This window comes from Mobula birostris, chromosome X (genome assembly GCF_030028105.1).
Source record: "Mobula birostris isolate sMobBir1 chromosome X, sMobBir1.hap1, whole genome shotgun sequence".
In the NCBI taxonomy this organism is placed as follows: Eukaryota; Metazoa; Chordata; class Chondrichthyes; order Myliobatiformes; family Myliobatidae; genus Mobula; species Mobula birostris.
The window spans coordinates 80,861,474-80,877,456 of record NC_092402.1 but is presented as its reverse complement, the minus strand read 5'-3'; the positions used below and the strand labels follow the sequence as shown (position 1 = coordinate 80,877,456).

Below are 15,983 nucleotides of genomic sequence, written 5' to 3'. Positions count from 1 at the left end.
GGCCTTCATCGATCGTGGAATTGAATTCAGGAGCCGAGAGGTAATGTTACAGCTATATAGGACCCTGGTCAGACCCCACTTGGAATACTGTGCTCAGTTCTGGTCACCTCACCTACAGGAAGGATATGGAAACTATAGAAAGGGTGTAGAGGAGATTTACAAGGATGTGTGGATTGGGGAGTATGCCTTATGAGAATAGTTTGAGTGAACTTGGCCTTTTCTCCTTGGAGTGACAGAGGAATAGAGGTGACCTGATAGAGGTGTATAAGATGATGAGAGGTATTGATCGTGTGGTTAGTCGGAGTCTTTTTCCCAGGGCTGCAATGGCTAGCACGAGAGGGCACAGTCTTAAGGTGCTTGGAAGCAGGTACCGAGGAGATGTCAGGCAAGTTTCTTACGCAGAGAGTGATGAGTACGTGGAATGGGCTGCCGACGACGGTGATGGAGTCAGATATGATAGGGTCTTTTAAGACACTCCTGGATAGGGACATGGAGCTTAGAAATATAGAGGGCTATGGGTAACCCTAGGTAATCTCTAAGACAAGGACATGTTCGGCACAGCGTTGTGGGACTAGGGCCTGTATTGTGCTTCAGGTTTTCTATGTTTTTATAATCTTGCAATTTTAAATCAAAACTTAGTCCCAGTGCTAGAACGTCATTTAAAAACCCAAATTACTTCACTAATGTCCCACAAGCAAAGAAATCTGTTGTCTTAACCAACATGTGACTCCAGCTTGGTCAATACAGTTGACTCATGACTATTACCTCAGTTCAGAGGATGTTAGGGTTGGAATGACAGTGATATCCACATAGTGTAATTGTATGAAAAAGAAGCCCCACATCAACTTTGTGACAGTTTTGAGAAGTGCTTCCTTGCTCTTAAATTTCTTCTGACATTCACTGGCAAGTAATCAAGTATAAAATCTGACATGATTTTTCAGAAATTCGAGAGTTTTCTTAAATATAACTGGTGTGGCTTCAAAGTGTTTGTTTGAACATCTGTGAGCACCCTGTGTTTTTGTTAGAAGTGATGCTAAACCATTATGTTGGTATGCAGAAAGAAAGAAGAAGAAAGCCCTTAACTCCGAGTGGAGTCATCGGGATGCTGTCATGACGGCATTATTTTTTAGCAGGTTTTCTTATTTTTACGAGGCCGAGTTGCTAGCTCGATGCTCAACCCAGCACAGATGGAAAGCCTGCAAGGGAGCCAGCTGGATTTGAACTCAGGAGCCTTCACTCCGAAGTCTGGCGCTGATGCCACTATGCCACTAGCTGGCTATGTTGTTATGCAGCTTTATAGTAAATTGAGAGAAGGCTTTCAATTAATATCCCAGTGCTGAAAAGAAAACATCTTAATTTGTGGTGCTTCCTAAAAACCATGTAAACAAATGCTATTAGCATCTGTTCACTTTGTGGATTAATTTAGGCTGGAGTGCAGGACTCATTTATTGTAACGTCTTAGCATTCAACATGACTTATTTAAAATTCTGGCATAAAAGATCCTAGGTACTCATTTTGCATGGAATTGAGTGTGTGCTTATCATTTCTGCAATCTGTGGTGCTAATTTAGTTGAGTTCACATGAACTGAGCTAACAACATTGAAGCAATCCAAAGAAGGCCAACTTCAGTCCCATCTTTCATAATGTATCGATGTTATCTGATTACTTAGTCATTGGGAGGAGCACAAATCCATACTCTGCTATTCTCCTACATGTTGAAAAGTGCATTTTCCCACTGACAATTAATTTTAACTTTTCTTGAAGTGTCGCAAATGCCATCCATCATAATGGTTTGATTCTTCTTTTTTGCAGGTAGAAACTATAATTGAATCGAGTGAACCCGAGGGTGCTGGGAATGTACCAGTCTGGTGTATTATTGTTGCAGTGATTGGTGGCTTGCTACTTGTAGGTCTGGTGACATTCATCCTTTGGAAGGTATCTATCTGTGCATATGAGTGTGTATGAGCAGAATTTAAAGTGAAAACACCTGCAGATGCTGGCAGTCTGACATTAAAAAAAAGCAGAAATTACTGGAAAACTCAGCAGAACCTGTTGTAAAAAGAAACAGTGTTAATGTTCAGGACTGGGAAACTGAGATTTAAAAAAAAAGGAATCTTTAAGTTGCAGTTGTGGTAACTTCCACTTTGAAAAGGCACACTCGACAACTTCATGCCCAAAGAAACAACTTTATCTCAAACATCAAAACCGTTATTTATATACAGAGGCTTTTCACAACCCATGCGGCATGGCAGGAACACGATATACAAAACACACCGGAAGTAAAACCACCTCCCCCCCCATTATCCTAATTAGTATTAACTTACTTTTAATAATGCTCACATTACAACACTTCTCCCCCTTTAAAATCCAACATTCCCCAAATGTAAAAACTAGGAAATAAAAACAGTGGTGTTATTAACTTGCGTACCCCTGAAAACTTATACTAGTATCTCAGCAACAGTTTATCAATCCAAAACATCTGGAAAACATGACAGATTCAACATTCAATCTAACAACAACAAAAAAAAAACTGTCCCGTCAAAGATTCAGTCTGTCAGGAGGTTTACGAGTGCGCTGTGATCTGCGCACTACCCCCGGTGACACAGCAGGCACCGCTGGTGAGGGTGTTTTGGGTGGATCTGGTGTTGGGGGCATGAGAGGGGTCTGTGTGTCTGCGTGAGAATATCCATCCTCCTCAGGGGACCCCGACCCCTCTGCCAGCCTCTCGCCCTCTGGCAAAGTCACTGGTGGACATGCTTCCACCGTAGTCTGACTCACAAATGGAAACTCCATGGAGCAGTCTGCCTCTGAGCCGGTATCATGACGCAGGCGCACATGGTCCTGATGTCTGCGGAAAACACGCCCATCAGCCAGCTTAACAACATAGGAGACGGGACCACTCTGCTTAAGAATAACCCCAGGCAGCCATTGCTGATTGTTTCTCATATAGACATTGTCATCCGGTTTTAACTGTCTCTCTCGCACATGTTGATCATGTCCCTCCTTCTGCTTTTCCTGCTTTCTCTCCACTTTTGCCTTCATGTCCGGGCGCAGCAGGTCCAATCTTGACTTGGGCCTACGCCCCATGGTAGTCTGTGGCGTGAGGCGGTATTTAAACAGGAAACGTGAAAGCCGAATGCTAAGAGAGTTCCCTGTCATCCGCTTCAGGCCTTCCTTCACTGTCTGAACAGCCCACTCAGCCAATGTGATGAATGCTATTCTGCTGCACGAATTCACTGAACAGCTCACTAGTGAACATCAGGCCATTATCAGTAACCAGAGTGTCAGGCAACCCGTGGACTGCAAACACTTGCCTGAGTTTGTCTATGGTTGAGGGGGCTATGATGTTACATAGAAACATAGAAAATAGGTGCAGGAGTAGGCCCTTCGAGCCTGCACCGCCATTCAGTATGATCATGGCTGATCATCCAACTCAGAACCCTGTACCAGCCTTCCCTCCATACCCCCTGATCCCTTTAGCCACAAGGGCCATATCTAACTCCCTCTTAAATATAGCCAATGAACTGACCTCAACTGTTTCCTGTGGCAGAGAATTCCACAGATTCACCACCCTCTGTGTGAAGAAGTTTTTCCTAATCTCGGTCCTAAAAGACTTCCCCTTTATCCTCAAACTGTGACCCCTTGTTCTGGACTTCCCCAACATCGGGGACAATCTTCCTGCATCTAGCCTGTCCAATCCCTTTAGGATTTTATACGTTTCAATCAGATCCCCCCTCAATCTTCTAAATTCCAACGAGTATAAGCCTAGTTCAGCCAGTCTTTCATCATATGAAAGTCCTGCCATCCCAGGAATCAATCTGGTGAACCTAATGTTGCTCATGATGTGAGCTTCGATCCATTTAGAATGCGCATCTACCATTACAAGAAACATCTGCCCCATAAAAGGGCCAGCAAAGTCCAAATGTAGCCTAGACCGGGGGGGGGTGGTCTGGCCACTCCCATGTGTGCAAAGGAGCTGGTGGTGATATATTCTAATTAGTCTGACATTGCGTGCATGATTTTACCTTGTTCTCCAGATCCTGATCCATTCTTGGCCACCAAACGTAGGATCTTGCAAGGCTTTTCATTCGAGACACCCCTGGATAAGTCTCATGAATTTCTTCCACTATCTGTGAATGGCCAGGGGGAGGCACAATGATCCTCATCCCCCAGATAATGCAGTCATCCTGCAGACTGAGTTCTGTCTTGCATTTGGCATAAGGCCTCAGTTCCTCTCCTTCCACGACTCTGGGCCAACCTTGTAAAAGAAAAGTCTTGACCTGGGACAGGACTGGGTCCCTCTCTGTCCACTGCTTGATCTGGGTTGCCTTTACGGGTGTCTCTGACAGCCTCTCCAATGAAATCACAGTCTCTGGAAGCACATATGTAGCAACAGGTGTCTCAGGTAAAGGTAGTTGACTCAGTGCATCGGTGTTTGCATTATCCCACCCGCTCTGTACGCTATAGTGTACTGGTAGGCTGACAATGTAAGAGCCCAACGCTGTATCCTGGCTGAGGCTAGCGGTGGGATGCATCGAGTCTCACTGAACAGGCTCATCAGTGGTTTATGGTCCGTATAAATTGTAAATACGTGTCCATAAAGGTACTGATAAAAGCGTATGACCGCAAAAACAATGGCCAGAACTTCTTTGTCTAGCTGTGAATATCCCTTCTCAGCAGCTGTCAGGGTACAAGAAGCAAAACCAATAGGCTTCTCTGAACAGTCCTCCATTACATGTGAGAGAATTGCCCCGACTCCATAGGGTGAGGTATCGCATGCCAGGGTGATCTCCCTGTCTGGGTCATAGTGAACAAGCAGCTTCGCTGAGTGGAGGAGTTCTTTCACTTCCTTGAAAGCTTTCTCCTGCTCTTCAGCCCACTGCCACTTAGTGTCATTGTGAAGCAGCTTATACAGTGGGGTCAAAGCCCTTGAGAGGTCAGGAAGAAACTTGCCATAATAATTCACCATGCCCAAAAATGATCTGAGTTCCGTGACTGTCTTAGGGCTTGGGGCCTCCTTAATGGCTCTCACTTTGTCCTCCACAGGGCAAAGCCCCTCAGCTGTGATCTTGTGTCCCAGGTAAGTCACACTCGATGCCAGGAACACACATTTTCCGCATTTCAATCACAGCCCTGCGTCTGAGAGCCTCTTCAGCACCTGTTCTAAGTTAGCCAGGTGCTCCACCTCCTTAGCCCCTGTGATCAAAATATCATCAAGGTACACTGCTACGAGCAGAATCTCCTGCAGCAAAGCATCCATTGTCCTTTAGAAAATGGCAGGGGTGGACGCCACTCCAAACACCAGGCGATTGTACTTGAATAATCCCTTGTGCGTATTAATTGTGACGTACTCCTTTGAATCCTCGTCGAGCAGCAGCTGTTGGTAGGCGTGGCTCATGTCCAGCTTTGTGAACAGTTTACCCCCTGACAGGGTCACAAACAGGTCATCCACCCATGGCAACAGGTACTCCTCTAGCCTAGAGACCTGATTCACCGTAAGCTTATAATCCCCACATATCCTCACCGTCCTGTCTGCCTTCAAAACTGGAACAATGGAAGCCGCCCACCTTGAAAGCTGGACAGGCTCAATAATGCCCAGCCTCTGTAAACGTTCCAGCTCCTCCTCAACTTTGCCTTTCATGGCATAGGGCACTGACCTGGGCTTAAAAAAACGTGGTGTAGCCTCAGGGTCAACATGGAGTTTCACTGTCACACCCTTCAGTGTGCCCAGCTCGTCCCTGAAAACATCACTGTACCGCTGCAGAATGTCCTCCATCGTGTGTACATACTTCATTTCATGCCAGTTTAGCCAGATTTTGCGAAACCAATTGTGACCCAAGAGACTGGGCCCTCTGCCCTTAGCTATCACCAGCCTGGTTTCAGCCTTCTGACCCCTGGCTGAAATGTCCACATATAACACCCCTAAATGAGGTATGGGCTGCCCCGTATAGGTCCTAAGTTTGAGCTTTGACGGTCTAATGGGAGGCAGGTTGGACCCCCATGTCCTCCTGTAGGTCTCCTCACTAATGACCAATGCAGTAGCCCCTGAATCAATCTCAAACTTAATGTCCTTTCCCCTGACAGTGACTGTGGCATAATATGGTTCAGGCGGTTCCTCATCTGTTTCCACTCCAAACATGTTGTAGGCACACGCTGCCTCTTCATCTGCTTCTTCTAGATGGTGTGTGGCTGCCTGAGCCTGTTGAGCTTTCCCCTGCCCAGGCTTAACTTTACCCTTTGAACTTCTGCACTTTTTAGCTAAATGTCCCTTTTTGCTACAAGCATGGCTGACAGTGTCTTTGAATTTGCAATCATTTGCATAGTGTGTCCCTGCACACTGGAAACATTCCACCCGCTTTGCCTGTTTACCATTCTCCCTCCTGACTTGGTGCACCGCCGCTGACTGTGACCCCCCCTCCCCCATGTCTTTTCTGGATACCTTTGACATTATTAGCAGCTATCTCTATGCCTTGGGCAATCTCTAAAGCTTTCTTGAAAGTCAGCGGTGGGCAATGTTGTATGTCGTCATTATTAATGCCGCATACCAATCTATCACGGAGCATGTCTTCCAACACCGCTCCGAAATCACAATGCTCTGACAGTTGCCGAAGCTCGGCCACAAAATTGGCCACAGACTGACCTGGCTTCCTGAAACGGCTGTGAAACTTACACCGTTGGACTGTCACAGAAGGTTTCGGATTGCAGTGGTTCCCCACGAACTTGACCAGTTCATCATATGGAATGTCCCCTGGTTTCCGCGGTGTGGCTAAATTCCTATCAGCTTGTAAGTCTTTGCCCCACACACACACTCAGGAGAATAGAGCGCTTCTTAGCCTCCTCAGTAATTCCATTAGCACAGAAAAAGTGTCCCAACCTTTCCTCATACTCCGGTCAGTCCTCTGTTAACTCCACAAATTCACTGATAGTCCCCAACGTAGCCACCTGAACGCGAGGCCCCTTATCGGCGCTGCTGTTCCCATTCGAAACGTGCCGACACATCCACAAAACCAGGTTACCTCATCACCAAAAATATGTGGTAACTTCTACTTTGAAAAGGCACACTCAACAACTTCATGGCCAAAGAAACAACTTTATCTCGAACGTCAAAACCGTTATTTATATACAGAGGCTTTCACAACCCGTACAGCATGGCAGGAACACTATATACAAAACACACCAGAAGTAAAAAGAACAGAAGTAACCCCCCCCCCCCCCATTATCCTAATTAGTATTAACTTACTTTTAATAATGCTCACATTACAACAGCAGTGTTGGTTGGGATGGATAGGTTAAAAAGAATATTGGTAAGAGGGTAAGACTTGGTAAGTGGGGCATTCAGGGGATGATTATGCTTCTTTGTTTTTCTTATGCTGCTAAGAGCAGCTAATGCCTGTTGTAAGCCATCCATCTGTGGTTTAGGGTCTTATTTTTACTATTAGTACAGCCCTGATCTACTAGGAATATCACAGTCATGCCATTAGCAATGCAACACAAACAAAATAAGCACAAATCACAATCTTCTTGCCACTTCCCCACATGATCTAGTCTCACCCCATCACAGATATTCCTTTTGCGCTGGCCATCCTTTTCATCATCCTCTACAATTTAAAATTGCCCTTTTATCTTCATTTCCAATTCTGATTTTTTTTAAAATTCTCTGGCAGAAACATTAGCTCTGTTTTTCTTTCCACAGACACTGTCTGGCTTGCTGAATGTTTCCCACATTTTCTGTTTTTAAGACTTAATATAAGACTGTCCATGAATATCAGGGCAAATTGGTGTTGTGTAAAATCAATTATTGAAACTTTGGGAATAATTCTCACTATTGCTTGGTCACAGGAGAGATGGGTTAGATTATTTGTACATTGAAGAATGTGAGTCTTTTTTATTTCCAAAACTCTTATTAGGGATGAAATTAGGAGTGGCTTCTTTTAAAAAAAACATTCAGTTCATTATCTTGGTGTTAAAGTTAAAGTCTGTCGGGAGCCTTGTGGCCCGTCAGGCTGGTGCTTATGCCGGTTTCCGTGGCGTGAAGCGACTGAGAGTACGAGACTCCCCCCCCCCGGATAGGACGCCAGTCTATCACGACGTATTACCATGGTGGTGAGGATAATAATTATTGCATGTTGTCTAGTGAAGATTCAAGAAAAAGAGAACCAGACTTCAGGAAAGGTGAAGGGAATTTGCTCATGATAAATTTCCAGTGTGGAAATATTTGGTAAAATCCCCAAAATTTAATGGACCAATGGTATTCTAGTGATGAAAAGTTGAAAACAAAGTTTAAAGTACATTTACTATCAAAGTATGTATACATTATACAATCTTGAGGTTTGTCTCCTTATAGGCAGCTACAAAACAAAGAAACTCAAAAGACCCCATTTAAAAAGATCATCAAACACCCAATGTGCAGAGAGAGAAACAAACAAATCATGCAAGCAAATAGCATTTTGAACTGAAATCCACAGACCCTCAGCTCAGCGCAGAGCCAAGAAAACCTTGCAGAGCAGCAAGCTGAACTGGCCCGTCCCTCACCTCAGGCCCCACCACCCTGACTTTTTCAATTTGGCCCAGTGTCTGAATCATCGTCCAAACATTGGGATCAATTGCTTCGATACACTCTGGTGCCTGGACCCCACCACTTCAATTTGGCCTGTACCCAACCTTTCCAATTCAGCCCAGTGATCCAACCTCGGGTCTTCCTCACTCTTGGCTACAGGCCCACTCCCTCACCTCCCCTTGGTTCTGCCTCATCAAATTGCCTCCAAGTCCAAAGTGATGTCAGTCTATTGTTTATGAAGATAGTTTACCAGAAAAAGAATGATTAACAAACTATTTAGTTGTTTTCCTTGTTTCGTTAGACATCAGCCAGAAGTCACTGAGATACACCAGTGCCATCTTAAACCAGGTGCTAGCGCCATCTTCAAGAGAACATGTGGACAATTCAGTTAAAAAGCAGCTGTGCCATGTCTCAAGTTTAATTAAAGTATATTGAACTCATCTTTGCCCAAAGTATTTTTTGTGTGTGACAGGCAACACATTAGCTCTGAAATGAAAGAGAAGATGACAGATAGGTCTGGAACTGGGCAAAACTGCAGCACTTGATACCCCTGACACTGAATGGGAGGAGATGTTTAACACATTTTCCAATCCCTAACATTCTTCTCTTTCTTTGTTACAGTGTGGATTTTTCAAAAGGAAACTGCCACCAACCGAAAATGAGGAACTCCTGTGACATCTAACCAATAACAACACCCGTTTCCCATCTTTTGCAATCTGAAAAAAAACTGTGGTCTCATCAAAGCCCAATGAAATTCCGTCAGATACATTTTCACCTTCGTGCTAATGGTGTCAATTCCCTTCACCATCAGTTACTTCATTAACACCAACAATCAGAAAATAGTGCACTGGGCAGCCAAGTGGATCTCATGAGTACCTCCATTAGGCTAGATCCCCAGCAGAAACCAGAATGTGATTTCTAAAAGTATATTAAAGTAATTACTGACCTTGCAGATGTCTTAATTAAAAATACTGAGTCACAGTTAAGACAATTTTCTAAACATAGATAATTACTTACCCAGAACAAGCTCAAATAATCTGAACTAACCACTATCTTTTGTTCCGAGACAGGCACAGGTGTAGTTTGTTCTTGCTTTTTATTTCCTATATTGCACCTCATACTCTAACCCACACAAAACGGGGAAATCATATCCAGCCCTTCATGGTTCATCCTCCTCCTCTGACTGTTATAGTGATTATCAACTCCAATTACCCCTTTACCCTTCTCAAATCCCCTTCATTCTTGCATCTCTTTCAGTCATTGTACTCCACTAGTCCCTTCTCCAGTAAGGCACCTGCAGTCTTCTAGTAACAGGCAAAGCCCTATCTTAGTATCTCAAGGAGCAACTATGCTATCGCATGCATATTTACCATGGGTATTTTGAACCTCATTTCTATGGGCTATATTCTACTGTCAGTATTTTTCCAGTTATACAAATCAGAATCTGCCAGTTTGAGATCCATTTGTATGTGTGTTTTAAAATTGTAGAGAGTCAGTTTCCTCTTCACTTTGGTTTGTGAGTTTTTTAAATGTTTCAATGATTAAAGATATTGCACAGGGCAAAACTAAGCTAAGTGGACAAGTCCCGTATTAATTCTGCTTATTTCTTTTAAGCTTCCCTGTACCTTTCCCCCCACCCCACCAAATAATTTTCTTTCAATTTCTTTCTCAATAGCTACAAATTAAAAAGGAAGGATAATGATGTCCAAAGGATCAATGAACAGTAGTGAAAGGCTGGGGGGGGGGGGGGGTGGTTATTGCTCTAATTATTCTTAATAAATATAACAAAATAACTGCCATGACTGTAAATAAATAGTGTCTCAACAAATGTGGAATTTTGGTTTTAAATTTCTCCTGAAGTTGGAAGTGATAATTTGTGTTAGCAGTTCTATTTCTCCAGTTCCTAGGGGTTGCAACAATTATCTGACTTGTATGGTTGAAAAATAAAATTTTGCTGAAATTAAGATTCGAGTTGTCACATTAACTTTACTCACACAATGGTTAGTGTCATTAACACTGTGTTATTAACATCAATAATACTGGACCAAAGCAAGGAAGGTTATGCAGTTGTTTATCTTGAGATACGTCAAAGTGATTTTAAACTATTCTAACTATAGAATGCAATTTAGAGACATAAAGCACAGAAAAAGACCCTTCTGGCCAACTGGTCAATGCCAACCAAGATTCGTATCTAAGCTAGTTCTAATTACCTGCATTGGTCCATGTCCATCTACCCTTCCTGTCCACGTGCCTTTTAAATGCTGTTAATGTATCTGCCTAAGGCACTTCATCTGGCAGCTCAGTCCATATATAGATCACCTTCTGGGTGAAAGTATTGTCACTCAGGTTCCATTAAATCCCTTCCCATTCACCCTAAAGCTACGTCATCTGGTTCATGATTCCCAACCCTGGGGAATTCACCCTGTCTGTGGTCCTCAGGTTCTGTAATATCACCCTTCATTATCCTACAATCCAGAATAAGCTCTCTCTTTTACTCTGTCCCTCAATTCTCAGAAAAACCCTTGTAAATCTCCTCTGCACCCTTTTCAGCTTAAGCGAGTTCTTTTTAGAAATGTATTCATCATTAGTTAGGGTGCTACACACAATGATGATGTGATTGCAAAGAGGAGGGGACAGAGGAAGTTTGAGGACTTCATCAAGAATTCAGAATTACAGGTCCACAATCCCGTATCCGAAATCCTTGGGGCCAGTTGCATTTCGGAATTCAGAATTTTTTGGATTTCAGAAAATTGATAATTATATTGATAATTAACCTGTCTCAATATGGTGGACTTTAGGACCTGGTGGAGCTCCGGACCTACACACATCCTCCCGTATACTTTAAACCATCTCTGGATTACTTCTAATACCTAATACAGTGTAAATGCTATGTAAATAGTTGTTATACTGTATTGTTTAGGGAATAATGACAAGATAAAAAGTCTGTACATGTTCAAACAACGAGTGCTGGAGAGAGAACGTCCAGGTTTTCCAGATCTGTGCACTTTTACAAACACTATTACAGTTTATTTATAGAGTAATATACTGATAAATGAAATAGTAGGATAATTATAGACCATAAATACACTAGAACATTTTATTTCCAACAAAAACATTCAATAAAACGTAAAAATATACAACTTCAAACAAATGGAATCAAACACATGGTAAATGACTTATTGGAATAAATGTAGAAAGCAGATACTCTAGGACATATACTGTACAGGTTCAGACTAAGCAAAATACGTACAGGTACCTCTAGTTAAGTTGCATTGCGTCTGGCAAACAAAGCTAAATACTCTACAGGAACCTGATGGGCCAGGAACAGGATTCTCAAGTTATGAAGCAGCACCATGACAGATAGTGTTTTTAAAGACTTATTCAAGTGTCATTTGTCTCATTAACATAGGTTTATGTCTAAGCAATCTCTCTTTAACTGAGTAAACTGCCGTAATCTCTCGCTCACTGATAAATGCACATTGTTCAAGGCCAGCAATTAACTGATCACACATTTTCACCATATCATCATCATCAGTTGTTGTTAATGTTTTTCTAGGAATGTAATGCCAGTACAAAGCTGTTTCATCAGCATTGTAAATTTGTTCAGGGCTAAGGTTTCCATCAGATATTATCTTGGCAAATTCGTCAATGTAATTTTCGGCTGCTTCATGATCAGTAGAAGATTTTCAGATATTTTACACCATGACGCTTCTTAAATTTCTGCAGCCAACCCTCTGAATATTTTCTGCGTTATTGATAATGATAGATGCTTCCTTCTCTTTTGCTCATTGTTACCCATAGGGGTATCTGCAGCTTTTTTTGACATTTTCACAACGAAATTAAACACAAATTCAACAGTGAACACAAAATATCAGCGAACAGCAAATGCGCGTGTAACCAGTACGAGCGCTGAGCCACAACTGATGTCTGGCGGCCTCTGCTAGTGCTGCCACGTCACACCTGAGTGACGTCAGCTGTTGGCGCACCAAACAAACCTTGTTACGACACGCTCCACACTCCACAAAAAAAACTTCGGTTTTCGGAGCTTTTCGGATTTCAGAATTTCGGATAAGGGATTGTGGACCTGTATTACTATAAGGAAAGGTTAAATAAACTTTGAAAGCGAGGAGGTGTGGGAGACTTAACTGTGGCATAGAAGATGACAAGTGACCCAGAAAAGTTCAATAGGATGGACCTTACCAGGGGTCTAAAGTCAAAGTCAAATTTATTGTCATCTGCACAAGTACATGTGAGCACAGGTGTAATGAAAAACTCACTTGCAGCAGCATCAGAGACACAATTCACAAGAAAAACACAATAAAAACAAGAAGAAAACAGTCCATTGTGATGTAAAGTGGTCATGGTGTTATGCTGAGGTAGCGAATAAAGCTGGTTCAAAAACCAAATAGTTAAAAGAAATCAGGACTATGAATTTAAAGCAATTGGTCAGAGGATTAGAGCGATGAGGAAAGGTCTTTCATCCAAAAGGAGTTGAGCCTCGAACTCACTCCCTGAAAGGCTGCAGGAGGCAGAAGCCCCCAGTATGTTGAGAGAGCACCTGAAAGTGTAAAGGGCCATATCCTGCAGACTACACACTCAGTACTGGAAGTGGTTAGACTAGGCTGGGTAGACACAATGGTCAAAGTGGCTGCTGCTTGTGCCGTACCTTTTCTATGTCAGAAGAGCAGCAGGCTATCTGCATAAAGAAAGTTCTCACAGGCATCATGGTGATGATGCACCGGACAAGCAATCTTACTGCTCCAAGTTTGGAGACAAGTATCAGCCAGGACATGAAAGAGGTCTCATGCAATTGGACTGGAAATGATGCCAGTGAATCTTCTAGAGCCATCTGAAAGTGTAGCCAGAAATTCAGTTTTAACGTTTTATTTGGAAGTTGATACCTAACTTTGCAACACTCCTTGTTTTATTAGCAATCTCAATTGTGTGTTCAATGATTGGATTCGATTTAGTTTTTCTGACTTTCAAATGAGAAGCACGATGCTGAACAATACAAGTAGGACATGTACTCATGGCTCCACACAATGGGAGATTTCACGCTGGATTAACTACAAAATGCTGAATTATTATGGGCCAGATTATGCTGACCTGGTTATTATGCTTTCAGAAGTTTGGAACTTGGATTTGAGCATCTGAATCCCAATTGGCAAAATTGGTAAAGTTTGATGAGTAAAATCACCGCAACCTAATCAAATATATATTTTGATTCTTTACAGTACGTAGCTGGAAGTTAATAGGTGAAGCCAGATGGGTAGGGAATGTAAAGAGCTGGAGAGGAATCTGATAGGAGAGGAGAATGGACCGTAGGACAAAGGGAAGGAGAAGGAGACCCAGGAGGAGGTGACGGGCAGGTGAGAAGAGGTAAGAGGCCAGAGTGGGGAAAAGAAGAACTGGGGAAGGGGAGGGAATTTTTTTTTACCAGAAAGAGAAATCGATATTCAAACCATCAAGTTGGAGGCTACCCAGATGGAATATAAGGTGTTGCTCCTCCACCGAGGGTGGCCTCATCTTGGCACAAGAGGAGGACATGAACCATCATGTGGGAATGGGAAAGAGAATTAAAATGTTTGGCCACCAGGAAGATCCACTTTTGACGGATGGAGTGGTACTGCTCGACAAAGCGGTCCCGCAGTTAACACCGGGTCCCACCAATGTAGAGGAGGCTGCTTCAGGCGCACCGGACACAATAAGACAACCCCAGCAGATTTGCAGGAAAAGTGTTGCCTCACAGGGAAGATCTCTTTGGAGCCATGAATGGAAGTGAGTGGGCAGGTGCAGCAGTTTGGCCGCTTGCAGGGATAAGTGCCAGGAGGGACAAATGGACAAGGGAATCATGGAGGGAGCGATCCCAGCAGAAAGCAGAGCGAGGGACGGAGGTACCTTAACTTCTAACATCTGTCCTACAACTCCATCTGTAGCACCATAAGAGCAGGACCAATGGGATTTCACCAAGACTGGAGACATTCATGGCTCTGAGGGCATGTTTGCAGACGATATGAAGATAAGTGGAGGGACGGGTAGCATTGAAGAAGCAGGGAGTCTGCAAAAGGACTTAGACCGATTAGGAGAATGGGCAAAGAAGTTTCAGATGCAATATAATGTAGGGAAGTGCATGGTTATGCATTTTGACAGAAGGAATAAAGGTGTGGACTATTTTCTAAATGGGAAAAAATTAAAAATCAGGGGTGTAGAGGGACTTGGGAGTCCTCGTGCTGGATTCCCTAAATGTTAAATTGCAGGTTGAGTCAGTGGTAAGGAAGGTAAATGCAATGTTAGCATTCATTGCAAAAGGACTAGAATAGAAAAGCAAGGTATAGTAGAGAACACTCAGTAAATGCACTACACACACACAGTCATCATCATCGATCACTCATAGTCGAGCATAATTCTTCTCCTGGTGGTTGATGGTTACTTGTGGGTCTTGAGATGACTGCAGAGGCTGATCCGTGATCCACAAGTCCTATTGCAGTGTTGGCAAGTGTAGGTCATTGAAGTGGTGGTGGGTGTAGCTGGTTGGGCCTTTCTCAGTCTCTCCTTGTATTGCAGCTGCTTAGTCTCAGCGGCATGCTGGAGGTATTCTTTCAGCTGTGCAGACCCCTCAGACAGTCTTTTCTCCAGCTTTTCCTAAACTGTGCTAACTTCTCCCATCCATTCAGGTTGATATGGCATTTCCTCAGCTAGGTCTTGATATTGTCCTTGAGCTGCTTTTTTTTTTACCCTCCAGCAGTGCGCTTTGCAGAGTCAGCCGAACAGGAGTTGTTTAGGGAGGCGGGAGTCAGGCAAATGGATGATGTTGCCTACCCATCACAATTGGTGTTGAGTCATGACTGTGGCTGGGGAGTTAACATTACCTTCCTCCTGGAGTCAGTACACCTGTTCTTCCAGCTAACTCTCAGAAGCTTTCAGAGGCATCATTGATGTCAAGTTTCTAGGGATTTTATGTGTCTGTTGTATGTTATCCATGACTCCACTCCTTAGAGCAAGGAGGGGAGGACTTTAGCTTTATAGACCAGAAGCTTAGTGTTGGTCTTGATATCCCGATCTTCAAAAACCCTTTCTCAGCCTGACAAAAACTCCACTTGTACAGCCTGTTCTGAGATTTATTTAAAGGTCAATGCTGGCTCTTGAAGAAAAAAGGCTGCCAAGATATGGGAAATGATCAGTGTTCTCCAGAGGGATATTGTCAACTTGGATGGTTGGAGGTTTAGGAGTTCGTATGCTCTGGCAAAAGCATCCATTATGCATTGCAGATCCTCCTCAGAGTGAGCTACCATGGCATTGTCGCCTGCATATTGGAGCTCCATGATGGAAATAGTTGACACCTTGCTCTTTGCCTCGAATCTGTTAAGGTTAAAGAACCCACCATCTGTCCTATAGAAAATCTGGACTCCTTGTGGGAGGTCTTGGC

At 43.3% G+C, this 15,983-nt stretch overlaps 1 protein-coding gene across 2 annotated transcripts in view; it reads left to right on the top strand.

Annotated features, from left to right (window-relative positions):
* Nucleotides 1-10,508, top strand: part of LOC140191463 (integrin alpha-8-like) — a 168,530-nt gene extending 158,022 nt beyond the window's left edge. For both annotated transcript variants that reach the window (XM_072248899.1, XM_072248900.1), the window contains 2 exons: nt 1,813-1,935; nt 9,179-10,508. In XM_072248899.1, coding sequence (XP_072105000.1) covers nt 1,813-1,935; nt 9,179-9,232 — 177 coding nt within the window. In that variant the 3' untranslated portion in view covers nt 9,233-10,508. The remainder of the gene's footprint in view (nt 1-1,812; nt 1,936-9,178) is intronic.
* Nucleotides 10,509-15,983: the final 5,475 nt, after the last annotated feature.